The sequence below is a fragment of the Oryctolagus cuniculus genome, chromosome 18 (genome assembly GCF_964237555.1).
Source record: "Oryctolagus cuniculus chromosome 18, mOryCun1.1, whole genome shotgun sequence".
Classification (NCBI taxonomy): domain Eukaryota; kingdom Metazoa; phylum Chordata; class Mammalia; order Lagomorpha; family Leporidae; genus Oryctolagus; species Oryctolagus cuniculus.
Genome location: NC_091449.1, coordinates 41,703,456 through 41,721,690, shown reverse-complemented (window position 1 = coordinate 41,721,690; position 18,235 = coordinate 41,703,456). Strand labels below are relative to the sequence as shown.

General features: G+C 49.3%; 1 protein-coding gene across 2 annotated transcripts; it reads right to left on the bottom strand.

Annotated features, from left to right (window-relative positions):
- Nucleotides 1-3,850: 3,850 nt before the first annotated feature.
- GINS3 (GINS complex subunit 3) lies at nt 3,851-17,026 on the bottom strand. Of its 2 annotated transcripts, XM_008257362.4 has the most exons (3): nt 15,409-17,007; nt 7,929-8,162; nt 3,851-5,288 (listed from the first exon to the last, which is right to left on the bottom strand). In XM_008257362.4, the coding sequence occupies exons 1-3, from the start codon at nt 15,592-15,594 to the stop codon at nt 5,058-5,060; spliced, it is 651 nt and encodes a 216-aa protein (XP_008255584.1). In that variant the 5' UTR covers nt 15,595-17,007; the 3' UTR covers nt 3,851-5,057. The 2 variants fall into 2 exon arrangements, with proteins under 2 accessions (XP_008255584.1, XP_051702793.1); XM_051846833.2 differs by lacking the exon at nt 7,929-8,162 and having other exon boundaries at nt 15,409-17,026.
- Between the last annotated feature and the right edge of the window lie 1,209 nt (nt 17,027-18,235).

Genomic DNA, 18,235 nt, shown 5'->3' with positions numbered 1-18,235 from the left:
AATAAATAAATCTTAAAAAAAAAAAAGTGCAGTGACAACGTTTCATAGTAGAAAACAAAAAAGTTAAGAAACAAATCAAATATCTAGGAGATGTCTGTAAGAGATGCTTACAGAAGGTGTGGGCTGTCCCCACAATAGAATATTATACAGTGATCAAAAAGAATCATAGCTGCATGGTTGAAAGTTAACAGAAGGGGCCAGCGCTGTGGCGCAGTGGGCTAATCCTCCCCCTGCAGCACCGACATCCCATATAGGTGCTGGTTCTAGTCCTGGCTGCTCCTCTTCCAATCCAGCTCTCTGCTATGGCCTGGGAAAGCAGTAGAAGGTGGCCCAAGTCCTTGGGCTCCTGCACTCATGGGGAGACCTGGAAGAAGCTCCTGGCTCCTGGTTGTGGCCATTTGGGCAGTGAACCAGTAGATGGAAGACCTTTCTGTCTGTCTCTTCCTCTCACTGTTTGCAACTCTACCTCTCAAATAAATAAATAAAATCTTAAATAAATAAATAAAATATTAAAAAGTTAACAGAAAATTCAGGGAAAGCTGCAAAGTTCACACAGCAGGAGGAGGGTACACTTGAGCTAAAATTAAGCAAAGTGATCCATTCTCCTCCATTTCTCTCAGCTCACAGGCACTCACACAATCACTCATGACATTGGTTTTCCATGGTCTCTGTTTCATTTGAAGGGGCAGAAAAGCCTTTTAAAATTAACAGTGATCTCAGAGGAAACACGGCCGCAACCAGAGACTAAGGAGGGAAAGCGGACCCGGACACTAGCCTTGGAAAGTGGCTGCCAATTATCTCTGAGGCAGCTGTGCGTGGTTAACTTGTCTGGGGAGGGGAGATGCCCTAAGCTCTGTTTCTGTAACTCCAGTCATAAATCTGTCCTATAAATCTGCCCCGGGCATCTCTTTTATAAGCGTACCAGACCCACCAACCATTGGAAGTGTGGCCCTAAGTCACGTAGGCTGCAATGTAAACCCACCAGTGCTATAGGGATTAAGGTATGAGGCTGATGAACTGACCGTCAGTTCTCAGGAAATGATTCCAGCTGGCCTGCTGGCATTACTAAACTGCTTTCGATCCTCCACCACTTCTGGTGCCTGTTTGAATGGAGTTTTCCCACCCCAGGTTTCTGTAACATAAATACAACTTTTATTTTATTTTGAAGTTTGTATTGATTTCTTTTAAAAATGTCTCCAAAATGGGAGAAGTTGGTTTTCACTGCTGGCCCTTACAGGCCCATAGACATCTCTGAAATGATCTAGAATTCAGTCAAACAGCAGCCTCTGGGAGGTCCACAGGGTTCTGAACTTGGCTTCAAACCTGAGGAACTACTTGCTGGGCTGCTCAGCAACCAGAAAAGGGGCACTTGTTCTTTTCAAACACAGATACGGGTTTCCTGGGACATTGGGTGAAGAGGTAAGAGTGAATAGCAAGTGACAGTGTCCTCCCAAACCGTTTTGAAAATGTTTTGCCCCTGGACAAGGATAGCTGAGTGCCAGGCCCTCTTGGTCCCATTAAGACAAGGCTACTCCCTGGGAACAAGCATTGTTAGCTTGCCTCCCCCCTCCCCCAAAACTCCACCATGTGGGTTTTGTTTTGTTTTGAGATTTATTTGAAAGGCAGAGTTACAGAGAGGCGGAGGGAGGGAGGGAGGGAGAGAGGGAGAGAGAGAAAGGTGTTCCATCTGCTGGTTCACTCCCCAATTGGTCACAATGGCCAGAGATGCGCCGACCTGAAGCCAAGAGCTTCTTCTGGGTCTCCCACACAGGTGCAGGCGCCCAAGGACTTGGGCCATCTTTACTGCTTTCCCAGGCCATAGCAGAGAGCTGGATCAGAAATGGAGCAGCTGGGACTTGAACTGGCGCCCCTATGGGATGCTGTCACTGCAGGCAGCAGCTTTACCTGCTATACCAGTGTTGGCCCCCAACTCTTTGAGTTTCCTTCAATCAATCAATCACACCTTCCCCCTGTCACGTGCCTCCCTCGCTGCACTTAAAACCCCACTCCTCTGCAGAGTGCTCTTCTGTGTCCTCAGAAACTATCCTTAGGGAAGAATTTTAGTTGGGCATCAAACAGATTTCTCTCTCCAGGGGAAAACGGGAGCAGAAAATGTCGGGTTCTGGTTTTGTTTTTGGGATCAGCAAGTGTGGGCTCCCTCAGGAATGTGAAGCACTGGCCATCCCCAGGCATTGCTCTGAGAGGGGTGCTGACAATGGTGATGTTGGTGGATCAAGTGTGTAAACTCAGACACAAAGAAAATTGGCTAGAATGTGCTAGAAGAGGAAGTGGGGACAAATGAATTTACTGCTATCAGAGATAAAATGCTGTCTTAAGTAAAATCAAAGAGGCCTTTTCCTGTCAGATGCAAGTAACAGGGGGAAAATGAAGACTTGGGGTGAAAAGCGAACATTTCTCCCTCTAGAGCCCTACTCCTCCAGGCAGCCCAGACTGTCCCTGGGAGAAATCTGCAGACAATGAGGTCTTAAAAAAAAAAAACAAAAAAAAACAAAAAAACAAACAAAAAAAAACCACGAATTTGAGAGGCCGAGAGTTCCCATCCACTGGTTCACTCTCTACATGCCTGCAATAGCTAGGGCTGGGCCAGGGATGAAGCTGGAAAGGAACTCAGCTCAAACTTAATGTAGATAGGAACCCAACCACTGCAGCCATCACCACCATCTCCCAGCATCTGCACTGGTGGGAAGCTGATCAGGAGCCAGGAGCCAGGAGCCAGAAGCCAGGAGCCAGAGCTGGGTGTCCAACTCAAGAAACTCCCATATGGCATGTAGGCGTCCAACCTACACCATAACTGCCAGGCTAAACAGCTGCCCCCAGTGAGGTCCTTGGTCTATAATTAAGGCCACAGAGCCCTCCAGGGGACAGGACACCCATTACTTTATTTCTCTCAATTTTAAAAGAAACTTGGTATTTAAGTCGATTATTTTTACAATTCACCTCTTTGAAGGGCGAGTACAGGCACGCATGGCTTAAGGATGAGGATGCAACGGGCATTAGGTGATCTCGTGGTTGTGTGAGCATCGCAGCCACGCGTCAACTTACACAAATGAAGATGGCTATGACACCACAAGGTGGTGACAACCGTCCAGTGTGTTGTCTGTTGTCACTGCAGTGCCGGACTGCGGTGATCCAAAGGCTCATCTGGGCTGGGAGGTAGGGGCAGGGTGGTCTCACAGGCTTGAAGGCAGATGTGCCATGGAAAACCGATTCCAAAACTTCGTGTGATAGCATCTGTTCCAAATTTAAAACAAGGAATACGTACAGCACATACACGCACCCATATTCCTGGCCTGTGACTCCTGAGGAATTTTCTTTTTTAAATAAAAGAAAATAAGAGGCAGCAGTCTCAGGATTGAAGCTGAAATCAGAGATGCACCAGGACCTGAAACTATGCTCTCTGATAAGGGATGGAGAATCCTAAGCAGCATCTTAACCACTGTGCCACACATCCACCCTGGCTTCACGGTAGTGCAGACCGTGGGAGACAGCAGGAAGCAGTCCAAGTACGCGGCCTCTGACACCCACAAAAGACATGGATTGAGTGTCAGCCTCCCGACCTGGGCCTGGCCAAGCCCTGGATGTTGTAGGCTTCTGGGGAGCCAACCAGCAGGTGCCAGATCTCTCTCCCCCACCTCAAATAAATAAAACTAAATGGAAAAAGATGGTATCAAAAGTTAAACAAGTTCCTCTTCCTCTGTGAATCATTTCTGGGGCCCTGGCTATGTATACATGCTATGGCGGTCATGTAATCCTCAGCTTGCCAGGACCCGGCAAGCTCCTTCAGAGCCCCGGGCCTCGTATTTTTGCGTAATGTAAAACAAACCCGCAGTCACCGAAACACAAGTTTATTTGGGCACTTGTGTCAAACACGGTCAAAGACAACATTCTGACAGCCCTGTGATCACTTGTAGCGGCAGCGTCACAGAAATAGCACTTGGCCAGAATGTCTTCAAGGCAAAGCCCATCGTTTATTTAACACTAAAATCAAATTATAAAAACACCAATTCCAACTTTAAAACAGCACTTTAAAAGCATGTATGTCATTCTAAGTTGGCATCAAGACATCTGCACAATCTGGAGTCCTAAATCCCACTACAATTTTCAACAACAAAGGGAAGAGTTTGGCGCTGGCTGGTGCTGGCTTCCACACAGCCCCAGTGACAGGCCAGGGATCCTCTATGCAATAATGCTGCCAAGTCTACTGAGGAGCAGAAAAGCAGCAAGGCTCTGGCCCACTTACACCTGCCATGCTAAGTGTCTCCAGCAGGGCTCTTCCCAGCCGGCAGCCCTCACGTCTTGGTTTGCAGATGTGAGGAGGGCTGGTTAACACCCTTTAATGACTACTTTGCAACTGCAAGCGGCTCCCTGACAGCCTTTCTCGACAGAGAACGGACTAAATGTGCGGGTGCTCTGACGATGTCAGAGACAAAAGCGAGCTCAGCTGAACCACAGCTCCTCCAGGCTGAGTGCAGAGTTGTGTGAATTCCAATTTCTGAATCCCTGGTTGCACAGGACCAAAGCTACCTGCTGTCTTTAGTGAAAGCCACGCCATTCATCGGCTTTTGCCTTACGGAAATTGGGGTCTTTCCCCGCGGGCGGCAAAAGGTATTTACAAGTTGGACCAGCATTGTGGGGATGCTGTCCCCTGTGCAACCATAAGAGGAGGCAGACAGGCTCCAGAGATGGCCCAGTTCGCATCTGCTCTCTGTAGCTGGTGAAGCCGGACAAATGAGGCTGTCCAAATTCCCAGGCACAAGGCATCCAGTTCCAACTTGGCTGTGAGGTATGTCCATGACCTGTTCAAGGAAGACTGATTCTCCTTAGCTGCAGCTTCTTGGGTGAGCAGAGTGGGAGCATCCAGAGACTTAAGGGCCAAGTACCTCGTCTAGCAGGCCCCACCTTAGACTGCTGCAGGAAGCAAGCCCGTGAGATGGGACCCAATTCTGCTCCTGTACAAGGTCAACCAGCTCTTTCCAAGAACATACCGCAGGAAGCAGGGGCTGTGCCTCCGAGGAGCGACTCTGTCCTTCTGGCCTTCAGCTCTCCATGTCGGTGAATTTTCTCTTCTTGTAATTCTGAACAAGGCTAGAAGCCGTGATTTGAGAAGCCTGCCCCTTCTCCCAACACTGGAAGTCATTCAGTCCTTTCTGCCCCGTCTGAAATAAGCCCCTCTCCAACTCATCTAGCCTGGCTACCAGGGTTGAAGTGTCTTCGTTGTAAGCATTCTGGGAGGAGTCCATGATGCGGCGAAAGCGTCCAATGAATGTCTGAAGGAGAAAGGAGGAAGAGACATCAAGAGTGATCTCGCATCTCATACAGCCAACCCATGTTTATTACAGAACATCTGAATGCTGTGACTTGAACAAAAGGATACCCAAGAGGCCTCTGCCACTCAAGTAAGTTACTGCTCACTGTCATGCCTCAATTCCCTTGTAGGTGAAATGGTCTACTATGAAAACCCAATAGGCTGTTAGGACAACCAGTGAAGTTCACGTGTAAAGCACCTAGCACACAGTAAACTCCTCAAAAAGCATTACCCCTCAGTGTCATTAGTCACTAAGGCCAAGATGTATGGAGATCACACACAAACACACCTGAATCAATTAAATGCACTTTTCATCTTTCTCAGTCTGTGAGTGGGATGGAGACACCTACGACCTACAGGTGCTGTGCAGGACAGACTACGGCTGAGCAGAAGCCTTGAGCCCTGCTTGTTTCCTCCACTGTCTCATGGCAAAGTCACCTTCTCCATAAGCAGCTAATCAGAAGCACTTCAGAGCAGTGACAGAAAAAACACACAATGCACGAAAAAGGGGGCGGAGCTCCAATCCAAGAAATACTCTGAGGGCATTGTATGACGAACAGATTTTCCTGATTTTTTTTTTTTGCTTTTTTTAAGATTTATTTTATTTATCTGAAGGACAGAGTTACAGAGTGTGGGGAGCAAACCGGACTAGAATGAGTTACTGGAATTAAGACTTATTCTATGCATCTGCTCTCCCACAATATGGCGCTGGGAGAGGAGAAAACAGCTTCTACGCAGCTGCCTCCAGTTCAACCAATAAACTGTAGGACTTGCTACTGATTGGAGAGCAGCGTACTCGGCGTGTGGGCAGCCGAGTTAGGATTGGCAGAGGAGGACTATAAAGGAGGAGAGAGACGGCATTCACCAGGAACATCTATGGGGAACATCTAGCTGAAGGAACACCTGTGCAGCCCCCGAGAAGAGCCGGCCGGCGGTGTGCCGCTCCCCTGCGGAAGTGGGGAATGTGGCAGGGGGCCCGCCCCTCCACGGAGGTGGAAGGGATAGTAGCCAACCCGGGAAGAACCAGCAGCAAACCCGGGGAGGGCCGAGCAGACGAAAGAACAGCGCAGGGTCCTGTGTCGTTCCTCCATGAAGAGGGGGAGTGACAACAGAGAGAGGTAGAGACAGAGAGAGAGGTCTTCCATCCGCTGGTTTACTCCCCAGATGGCTACAACGGCCGGAGCTGTGCTGATCCAAAGTCAGGAGTCAGGAGCTTCCTCCAGGTCTCCCACATGGATGAAGGGGCCCAAGGACTTGGGCCATCTACTAATACTTTCCCAGGCCATAGCAGAGAGCTGGATCGGAAGAGGAACAGCCAGGACTAGAACTGGCGCCCATATGGGATGCCGGCGCTTCACGGCAGGGCTTTAACCCACTGCGCCACAGCACCGGCCCCAGTTTTTGCTTTCTATTCAAGAGTTTTATAATCTTGAGTCCTAATGTATAATTATGCCTAAATTCTATGCACTGACTTCTTTTTCTGAACAGAGCACCATTTTTCTCTACTATCTACATTAGGAACAGTACTAGTATGTGGTAGACCAAATCTCTATCTTAAGGGTGCACGGAGCCTAGAAGTCGTACAGCACGATCAAGGCACACAACTAGTTCTAGGCAGAGCCAGGTCTTAATTTCAGAACAAGGAAAGGGAACAAATCATCAAAGAACTCATGCGTTTCCAACAGGAACCCCCAAAGCAGGCCCGGGACTAGGCTGGGACGTGTATCTCGGTTACCTCCAGGCCACCATCACCCTGGTCTCATTTCCTGGACTTCCTGCCGGTCCCAACTCTTAGCAAGCAAACAAGAACAGCAGCAGACAAGTCATACTGAAAAAACACAAGGGAGCGGCGTAGCAGTCAAGATGCTGCTTACAACCCCTGCGTCCCATACTGCAGCGCTGCTTCTGTTCCTGATTGGAGCTTCCTGGGAAAGCACACCCTGGTGATGACTCAAATTCTTGGGTCCCTGCCATCCATGTGGGAGATGCAGACGGAGTTCCCAGTTTCTGGCTTTGGTCAGACCCAGCCCTGGCTACTGTGGGCATTTGGAGAATAAACCAGTAGACAGGCAGTCTCTGTCTCTCTGCCTTTAAAATAAATAAAAACATTTTTAAAACTACACAACCAGCAGACATAGTATAACTGCAGGCTGGCCTATAATTGTTTGTTTGTTTGTTTTTTATAGATTATTTATTTGAAAGGCAGAGTTACAGAGAAGTAGAGGCAGAAAGAGAAGTCTTCCATCCACTGGTTTACTCTCCAAATGACTGTAACAGCCAGAGCTGCGTTGACCCGAAGTTCGGAACCAGGAGCTTCTTCCAGGTCTTCCACATGGGTGCAGGGGCCCAAGGACTTGGGCCATCTTCTACTGCTTTCCCAGGCCATAGCAGAAAGCTATATTGGAGCAGCTGGGACTCGAACCAATGCCCATATGGGATGCCGGCACTGCAGGCAGTGGCTTTAGCCGCTACGCCACAGCACCAGCCCCAACACATTGAGTTTACAAATCACACACTTACCTGTGTAAGCCACATCTGACGGCCACCACAGGCAGCTCCTGAGACACGTGCCATGCCCTAGGTTTTCATAGGCAGTACTCACCTGTAGCAGACACTGGGAGATATCTGCATTCTCTGGGCTGTCAAAGTGCAGGAGCTGAGAACCAAAGCCATAGAAATGCGGGCCCATTTTGTGCAGGTCCACCACGTTGGCATCGGCGCTGAACACTGTCCTCCAGCCCTGCTGGTAGAGCTTGGGAAGCTCCGCAGAAAGGACCCGCCGCTTGTTGTCAAAGAGCCCCTTTGCCAGCCACAGGGGCAGCTCAAGCTTTGAGCCCTGCACCAAACGAGAAGGTAGACTTGAAAAACAGAGAAACAAGGAAAGACCCCTGGCTCCAGCAATACGGCCTGCTCTCTTTGGGGGAGACACCGGCAGAGGCAGAAGACCTGGCTGTGACTTGAGGAAATAAGCTGTGTGGGCTGAGAGTCTATGTCATGATGGAATGGAAAGAAAATATGAATATAAACCACAAAAATATGGTGGAGCAAAATAATGTAGGCCAAGGGAAAGTTTCCTAACAAATATAAGTTGTGTCTAATCACAGACATTGCAGAGGCAAGCATTTCCACTGTCTTTGTTCAATATCTACTCTGCACACACTTGATACCAGGGAACAGAAGGAAAAACAGAAAGCCGGAGCTCAGGTAGCCCCTCCCCATCCCATTCTTTACTTTTAGAGGTAACAGGAAAGGTAAATGTTGGAAAACAGGAATGAGGTGATCAAAACAAAATAAACCCCACAAAAGCAAACATAACTGGATAAAAGAAAGCAGCAAAGACATAAAACATTCACATGGGAGAACTGTTGCAAAGGTGGGAACAGCTCTAGGCTGTGTGGGCAGAGCTTTTGGCAAACCTCCCAGGACTGGGGAGAGAAACATTGAGTTCAAAGCTGGCAGAGCAACCAGGACATGCAGGGCAAGATCTGAGAAAGAAGGGAGAGAATTAAGCCCAATACTTGGCACCAAATATTAGAACCGTTAGCACCAGACTTTAAAATAGGTGAAAAAAATCAAATGGAAATTCCAGAACTGAAAAACAAAGTAGCTGAACCAAGAGGTCAATAGATTAAATAAAGTTTAACAGTCATGCCAGATTTAACACACGTGAAGAGGCGATCATGAACTATAAAAAAAATTCAGTGGAAAACATCCAGACCAAAGCATGGAGATAAAATACAGAGAGGAGCTTGAGCCTAATATGTACATAGTTTGAATCCCCGAAGGTAAGGAGACATAAGTTGGGGCAAAAGAATTATCCGAAGAAATAATATTTATGGGGCTGGCACTGTGGCATAGCAGGTAAAGCTTCTGCTTGCAGTGTCGGCATCCCATATGGGCGCCAGTTCGAGTCCCAGCTGCCCTACTTCCGACCCAGCTCTCTGCTATGGCCTGGGAAGGCAGTGGAAGATGACCCAAGTTCTTGGGCCCCTGCATCCACAAGTGAGAAGCGGAAGAAGCTCCTGGTTCCTGGCTTTTGGATAGGCCCAGCCCCGGCTGTTGTGGCCATTTGGGGAGTGAACCAGCAGATGGAAGACCTCTCTTTCTCTCTATAACTCCACCTTTCAAATAATACGAATTAAAAAAAAACTTAGAAAAAATATTTATGCATTTTCCAAAATTAAAGATATCAAATCACAGATTCTAGGAACACTATGAACGAGTAGGATAGATACTAATAAACCACAACTAGGCACATTTGACCCAAATAGCTGAGAACCAAAGATATAGAAAAAGTCTTCAAGGCAGCTGTGGAGTGGGAGTAAGGAACACACTGTTTTTATTTTTTATTTATTTTGTTTTTGATAGAGTGGACAGTGAGAGAGAGAGACAGAGAGAAAGGTCTTCCTTTGCCGTTGGTTCACCCTCCAACGGCTGCCGCGTTGCGGCCAGCGCACCGCGCTAATCCGATGGCAGGAGCCAGGAGCCAGGTGCTTTTCCTGGTCTCCCATGGGGTGCAGGGCCCAAGCACCTGGGCCATCCTCCACTGCACTCCCTGGCCACAGCAGAGAGCTGGCCTGGAAGAGGGGCAACCAGGACAGAATCCGGCGCCCCGACCGGGACTAGAACCCGGTGTGCCGGCGCCGCTAGGCGGAGGAGTAGCCTAGTGAGCCACGGCGCTGGCCCTGCTCCTTCTTTAAAAATAGTGTGTTCCGGCCGGCGCCGCGGCTCACTAGGCTACTCCTCCGCCTTCCGGCGCCGGCACACCGGGTTCTAGTCCCGGTCGGGGCGCCGGATTCTGTCCCGGTTGCCCCTCTTCCAGGCCAGCTCTCTGCTGTGGCCAGGGAGTGCAGTGGAGGATGGCCCAGGTGCTTGGGCCCTGCACCCCATGGGAGACCAGGAAAAGCACCTGGCTCCTGGCTCCTGCCATCGGATTAGCGCGGTGCGCCGGCCGCAACGCGGCAGCCGTTGGAGGGTGAACCAACGGCAAAGGAAGACCTTTCTGTCTCTCTCTCTCACTGTCCACTTTGCCTGTCAAATAAATAAAATAAAGAAGGACCAGACCAGGAAAAGGTAAAGCCAAGTTCCCAGTAGAAACTACCAAAGCCCCAAAACATTGGGAACAGAGGGACTTTTTTTCCCCCTAAAGTGCTGGAAGAAGTTAACTGGTGTTGCACAGCGGTAAGATCCTTTCAAGGAAAGGTGAGGTGCAGGTGACTGGTAGAGGGATTAAGACAGCACTTGGGGTGCCTGCATTCCCTAATGGACTGCCTGAGTTCAAGCTCTGGCTCTTCCACTCCTGATTCCAACATCTTGCTAACGTACATCAAGGGAAGCAGCAGGTCATGGCTTAAGTAGTTGGGTCCCAGGGCCGGCGTAGTGGCATAGCTGGTAAAGCTGCTGCCTATGACGCCAGCATCCCATATGGGCGCCTAAGAAAGCAGTGGAAGATGGCCCAAATGCTTGCCCTGCACCCACAAGGGAGACCTGGAAGAAACTCTGACTCCTGGCTTTGGCCGTTCAGCGCCGGCCATTGTGGCTATTTGGGGAGTGAATCAGTGGATGGAAGCTCTTGCTAACTCTGCCTTTCAAGTACATAAATTATATATATAAAAAAAAGCCTTAAAAATAAATTAAATAAACTCTGGGTCTGTGTGGGCAGATTCTCCCTTCCCCCTTTTTTTTTCTCTGTAACTCTTTCAAATAAGTCTTAAACAAAAAAAAGTAGTTGGATCCCTGTCACCCACATGATTGAGTTATTGGCTCCTGGCTTTGGCCTGACACAGCCCTGGCTGTTGTGGGCATTTGGGAGTAAACCAACAGATGGAAGATCTCTGATTTTTTGCCTTTTAAATAAATTAAAAAAAAAAACTATTAAATAAAAGCAAGGTGGAATAAAGGCATTTCCAGACAGAAAGTATGCAGGAAAGAGTTAACACGGCAGGTCTGAAAGGGTTTCCTGCCCTTGACGGGGTTGGCCCTTGGTGGTGTCTGGATACTTAGATTTCAGGAGGGTTCTGGAATCCATGGGAATGTCTTACTGTCCCTAAATTATTTGCACAATGTAGTTATTGAATACCTGCTTTCCTTGGAGTCTGGAAGTTTGGTGTGTGGTTGGCAGAGTGCCTACATGACCAGTCTCCAGTAACACTTTGGATACTAGGTGCACTTCTCTGGTGGACACGATTTCCCGCATGTGGTCAGAATTCAATATTGGAGAATTTAAATGCATCCCGTTAGAGCCACTGGAGATGATCCTAGAAGCTTGTGCCATATCTCCTCCTGACTGCACCCTATGCCCCCTCTCCTGTTGCTGATTCTGCTGCATATCCTTTCACTGTAATACATTTAAACCAAGAATACAACTATCTGCCAAGTCCTTAGGATCTCTTAGTCAGTTTTCAAGCCTGGGGTTGATCTTGGGATCTTCTGACACATTCAGAAACATAATTTATTGCCAGAAGACCAGAGTAAATAAATCTTTTTTTTTTTAATTTAATAAATGTGAATTTACAAAGTGCAACTTTTGTATTGTTGTGCCCCCCCACCACCAACCAGAGTAAAGAAATCTTGAAAAGGAGAATGGAAATGATGGCAACACAGAAATATAGGAATTAAAAATAAGCAATGGAGAGAGTAAATAAGTGGGTAAATATACTACAGGGTTTAAAATGTGTCAAATTAAAATACATGACAGTAACACAAAAGGAAGGAGAAAACGGGGTCACAGTGTTCTAAGATGCTATGCCTGTAACGTGAGAATAGTAGCTAACAGAACGTTCTTACTTGTCAAAATGATTATATAATATTTATACTCAGAAAAATAATAGAATATATGACTAAATAAACTAATACAAAGGTAAATGGATGATAAATAAACTTGAGGGACATTTGGCAATACTAAAAGGGTCATTAAATCCACCAGAAAAATAAATAAAAAGTTTACCTACACCAATAGAAGTCAAAGAAGAAACAGACAAATCCATAATCATCGTGGGAGACATCAATATATTCCTGACAGAAATAAAATGCAGCAAATGGGGCCGGCGCCGCGGCTCACTAGGCTAATCCTCTGCCTAGCGGCGCTGGCACACCAGGTTCTAGTCCCGGTCGGGGCGCCGGATTCTGTCCCGGTTGCCCCTCTTCCAGGCCAGCCCTCTGCTGTGGCCAGGGAGTGCAGTGGAGGATGGCCCAGGTGCTTGGGCCCTGCACCCCATGGGAGACCAGGAAAAGCACCTGGCTCCTGGCTCCTGCCATCGGATCAGCGCGGTGCGCCAGCCGCAGCGCGCCGGCCACGGCGGCCATTGGAGGGTGAACCAACGGCAAAGGAAGACCTTTCTCTCTGTCTCTCTCTCTCACTGTCCACTCTGCCTGTCAAAAAAAAAAAAAAAAAAAAAAAATGCAGCAAATGGAAACTCAGCCAGGATGGAGACGATCTCCACAGAACTAACAAATGCAACCTAATTTACATATTCAGATTATTCATCTCACACCATGACTTCACAACACACATCTTTTCCAGTGCAATAGGATGGCTAAACTGAGCTTATGCTGGGGTATAGGTATGTTTTGGCAGCTCTGTAAAGACTGAAATAATTCAGACTGTGTTTAGTGTGTCTTGATGACACCACTAAAAAGGCATGGGCCCTGTGGATCTGGAAAGCAAGGCAGGGCCTAGTATATCTTTTGTTGTAAATCTGAAATTGTTGACTTTTTTTTTAAGATTTTTATTATTTATTTGGGAAGTAGCATTTCAGACAGACAGAGGCAGAGACAGAGAGAAAGGTCTTGCATCTGCTGGTTCACTCCCCAAATGGCCACAACAGCCAGAGGTAGGCCTATCTGAAGCCAGGAGCTTCTTCTGGTCTCCCACATGGGTACAGAGACCCAAGGACTTGGGCCATCTTCTACTGCTGTCCCAGGCCTTTGCAGAGAGCTGGATGGGAAAAGGAGCAGCTGGGACAGTGGCTTAGCCTACTGAACCATAGTACTGGCCCTGGTACTACTGACTTTTTTTTTTTTTTTTTTAAGATTTATTTATTTAGAGGTCACTCCCCAGTTGGCTGCAACGGCTGGGGCTGTGCCGATCCAAAGCCAGGAGTTTCCTCCGGGTCTCCCAGGCGGGTGTAGGGGCCCAAGGACTTGGACCATCTTCTACTGCTTTCTCAGGCCACAGCAGAGAGCTGGATGGGAAGTGGAGCAGCCGGGTCTTGAACCGGTGCCCATATGGGATCACTGGTGCTTCAGGCCAGGGAGTCAACCTACTGCACCTCAGCGCCAGCCCCTGGTACTACTGACTTTTAAAACCGTGTAAGCTGGGGCAGGTGTTGTGGCACAGCAGATCAAGTTGCTGCTTGGGACACTCAGAGTGCCAGTTTAAGTCCAGAATCTTGGCTATTCCACTTCAGTTCCAGCTTCCTGCTAATGTTCCTGGGAGGAAGTAGATGATGGCCCAAATACATATGTGGGAAGCCGGCGCCGTGGCTCAATAGGCTAATCCTCCACCTTGCGGCGCCGGCACACCGGGTTCTAGTCCCGGTTGGGGCGCCGGATTCTGTCCCGGTTGCCCCTCTTCCAGGCCAGCTCTCTGCTATGGCCAGGGAGTGCAGTGGAGGATGGCCCAGGTGCTTGGGCCCTGCACCCCATGGGAGACCAGGAAAAAGCACCTGGCTCCTGGCTCCTGCCAGGATCAGCGCGGTGCGCCGGCTGCAGCGGCGGCCATTGGAGGGTGAACCAGCGGCAAAGGAAGACCTTTCTCTCTGTCTCTCTCTCTCACTGTCCACTCTGCCTGTCAAAAAAAAAAAAAAAAAAAAAACCAAATACATATGTGGGAGACCTGGATTGAGCTCCAGACTCCTGGTTTCCATCTGGCCCAGACATGGCTATGGTGGGCATTTGAGGACTGAACAGTAAATAGACAGTCCCTCTTCTGTCACTCTTCAAACAAAATAAATAAATTTTAAAAAACTGTGTGTGCATTACTTTAATAAAAATTAGCTTGAAACATGGAGATCAAACAAAAACACCTTTCTAAACAAAACTTACATAAACAGGAAAGAAAGACTAACCATTACAAGCCATAGCCCTGAGAGAAATTTATATTTGAAGTCCTACCCTTGGGTCGAACCTCAGCTGACCACTTCTTGTGGAATCCTGGGCAAGTTATCCATTCACTCTGGGCTTGAGTTCCTAGCATGTAACATCTAAAAAAAGGGTGTTGGGGACCAGTGTTGTGGCATAGCAAGTTAAGCTGCCACCTGCAACGCTGGCATCCTATATGAGCGCAGGTTCGGGTCCTGGCTACTCCGCTTCCAATCCAGCTCCCTGTGAGTGAGCCTCAGACAGCAGCAGCAGATGGCCCACGTACTTGGGCCCCTGCCACTCTCGTGGAAGGCCTGGATGTAGTTCCAGGCTCCTGGCTTTAGCTTGGCCCAGCCCCAGCCACTGGGGGAGTGAGCCAGCAGGTGAAAGGTCTCTCTCTGTCTCTCCCTCTAACTCTGCCTTTCAAATAAGTCAGTCCTAAAATTTAAAAAAAGAAAAAAAAAGGCAAAAAAAGTTCATGGAAAACGGGATTTAAAATATAAATTTATTTAGGTGCAGATATTTTTTTTTGAAGTTTTTTTTTTTCATAAACTTTTTGAAGACTTGAATGCAAAGTTCCAAGTGTTTCGGGCCTAAATTAAGTCTAACTTCACAGACCACTTCCTACGAACTTTTCTGAGCTGCCCCCCTACGAGCCCTCAGTAAATGGGAACGCATCCAGCAATTTACAGTTCCCAGGGCACGCGTGCTCTGCCGTAACGCAAACGTGATCAGAACCCCGAGCCCAGCCTACGCGGCCGGCGCCAGTCCTACAGCGGTCACCACACGAGGACGCCGAGCGAACCACACTGACGACCGTGACCGTTCGCAACAAGAAATCCGCGCGGGAGGACGCCGGGCCACGCAAGCTAAACGAAGACTCCGCGCGCGGGGAACGCCACGCCCGGGGGCCGCGGCGCGTGCGGAGGCGGCCTCGCCCCGCCGGCGACCCCCGCGCGCCCGCCTCGGCCTCGCCCCCGCCCCCGCCCCCGCCGGCTCACCTGTGGGATGGCGTGGTCGCTCTCGGCGCCCGTGCTCCGGTCCTGGAAGAAAACGCCGAGGCGAGGCATGGGGATCTCTGTGCGCACCGGAAGCTTCTCGTGGGACATCAGGATGTCGTCCAGGGACAGAAAGTTCTCCTCGGCCCCCAGCGCCCCCGACTCCACGGGGAAGTATGCTTCGGACATGGCGGCGACTTGAGCTTCTCCGCTTCCACTCGGGGAATCTCCCGGAGTCAGGAGTGTAAAGAGAAGAGGAGAGGAGGAGGAGGAGGAGGTCGGACAGGGTGGCAGGGACTGAGGCGATCACTACCGCAGCCTGAGGAGATTGAAACTTCCCGCGTCCCGGGCCAGACAGAAGTAGTGGATCAGAGCTGCCCAGGCAGAAGCAATCGATAAAGCCTGCGGCTTGGCCGGGCGCGACCAGGGCCCGGGAGCGGCCGCCGGTCCGCCGGAAGTTTCCTTCCCTGTGCCTGCAGCTTAGTGTGGGAAAGTTACAGAGCCGCGGGAGGGCCCTAGAAGCTACCTGATGCTGACACATGGGTGGGACTTCAGAAGAAAGGCATCATGCGCCCCCCACTCGAGGCCTGAATAATGTCTAACCCTTTACCACAGTTCCTGTCAGGTTGCATCTCTGTTAAATTTGGTATTTGAAAGAAACATTAAAAGTATCTCCAGCGCTAGTTCCAGATATTTATTTTATTTATTTTTTTTAAAGATTTATTTATTATTTGCTTGAAAGAGTTACACAGAGAGAGAAGGAGAGGCAGAGAGAGAGGTCTTCCATCCATTGGTTCACTCCCCAGATGGCCATAATGGCTGGAGTTGCCACTGATCCGAAGCCGGGAGCTTTTTCTGGGTCTCCCACGTGGGTGCGGGAGCCCAAGGACTTGGGCCATCTTCTACTGCTTTCCTAGGCCATAGCAGAGAGCTGGATGGGAAGTGGAGTAGCCAGGACTCGAACCGGCGTCCATATGGGATGCCAGCACTGCAGGCAGCAGCTTTACCCACTACCTCACAGCGCCGACCCCTCCAGATATTTATGATGGAGTAGATTGGGAACTGTTTGTGATATTGGGGGGCATTGTGGGGTGGGGTGGAGGCTGGGGAGGATGGAGCACCAGTACTTTAGGGCCTCTCAACTTCTCATCAGCAGTCTCCTTTTGTGGCTCCTAATTGAAATCCCTAAAAGGAAATTCAGCTGGTCATATTTATCTTTTTGAGGTGGGCTGCCCTGATCTTAGATTGCCAGCCACCTTATAGATGGGGTGCCTGTGTCAGGTGCCATAACAGTCCAGTGGCTGGTGGGGGCGGGGCAGAAGAGGGATCGTGGTCACGTGGTACCCGACCTGGCACTATGCACCCAGGCCTAGGAGGGGTGGCAGATGGCTGAGAGATGTACCACAGAATTTACTGAGTATAAAAGAGCATCTCAGACTGTGAGCAAAGGGTGCATGGGAAGGGAGGTATGTATTAATCACAGCTTTTATTTTCTGTATTGTGTTGTAGTGTTGAATGAAGCTTTGAATTTATTAATGTATTTACATAATTTATAACCTTTAAACAATGATCTCATAAATTTAGACTTCAATTTCGCACATGCTAAGCAACAGATACTTGGTTTTCCGCACCAAAAATGTGCACTTTTTTTTTTTTTTTTTTTTTGACAGGCAGAGTGGACAGTGAGAGAGACAGACAGAGAGAGAAAGGTCTTCCTTTTGCCGTTGGTTCACCCTCCAATGGCCGCCGCTGCAGCCGGCGCACCGCGCTGATCCGATGGCAGGAGCCAGGATCCAGGTGCTTTTTCCTGGTCTCCCATGGGGTGCAGGGCCCAAGCACCTGGGCCATCCTCCACTGCACTCCCTGGCCACAGCAGAGGGCTGGCCTGGAAGAGGGGCAACCGGGACAGAATCCGGCGCCCCAACCGGGACTAGAACCCGGTGTGCCGGCGCCGCAAGGTGGAGGATTAGCCTATTGAGCCACGGCGCCGGCTCCACTTTTTTTTTAAATTAAGATTTATTTATTTATTTGAAAGGCAGAGTTACAGACAGAAAAGAGAGAGGGAGATCGTCTGTCTACTGATTCACTCTCCAAATAGCCACAACAGCCAGGACTGGAACGCCAAAGCCAGAAGCCTAGAACTCCATGCAGGTCTCCCATGTAGCGGCAGGGCCCAAGGATTTGAGCCATCTTCTGCTGCTTTCCCAGGCACATTAGCAGGGAGCTGGACCAGAAATGGAACTGCTAGGATGCAAACTGGCACCCTTATGGGATGCTAGCTTTGCAGGCGGTGGCTCCACCCACTGTGCAACAACACTGGCCTCACCACTTTTTTTCTTCACCTATTCAAAATTTTATTTAGTGTCAGCAAATTAATTTTAATCTCTGGACATAAAAACATAACAGTAAGCTTCAAAGCTTGTATAAGGGCTAAATTCTGTCCACTGTAACTAAGTGATACTTTAAGTACAGCAATTAAGATTTGAGACTCTTGGCCGGCACCGCGGCTCACTAGGCTAATCCTCCGCCTTGCGGCGCCAGCACACAGGATTCTAGTCCCGGTTGCGGCGCCAGATTCCGTCCTGGTTGCCCCTCTTCCAGGCCAGCTCTCTGCTGTAGCCAGGGAGTGCAGTGGAGGATGGCCCAAGTACTTGGGCCCTGCACCCCATGGGAGACCAGGAGAAGCACCTGGCTCCTATCATCTGATCTGTGCGGTGCACCGGCCGCGGCGGCCATAGGAGGGTGAACCAACGGCAAAGGAAGACCTTTCTCTCTGTCTCTCTCTCTCTCTCACTGTCCACTCTGCCTGTCAAAAAAAAAAAAAAAAAAA

Coding starts and splice junctions, on each gene's coding strand:
- GINS3 (XM_008257362.4), bottom strand. CDS start 15,594: ATGTCCGAAGCATACTTCCCCGTGGAGTCGGGGGCGCTGGGGGCCGAG. Junction 8,163..15,408: donor GCGACCACGCCATCCCACAG/GTGAGCCGGCGG, acceptor CGTTTGGTGCAG/GGCTCAAAGCTTGAGCTGCC. Junction 5,289..7,928: donor TCTCCCAGTGTCTGCTACAG/GTGAGTACTGCC, acceptor TTTCTCCTTCAG/ACATTCATTGGACGCTTTCG.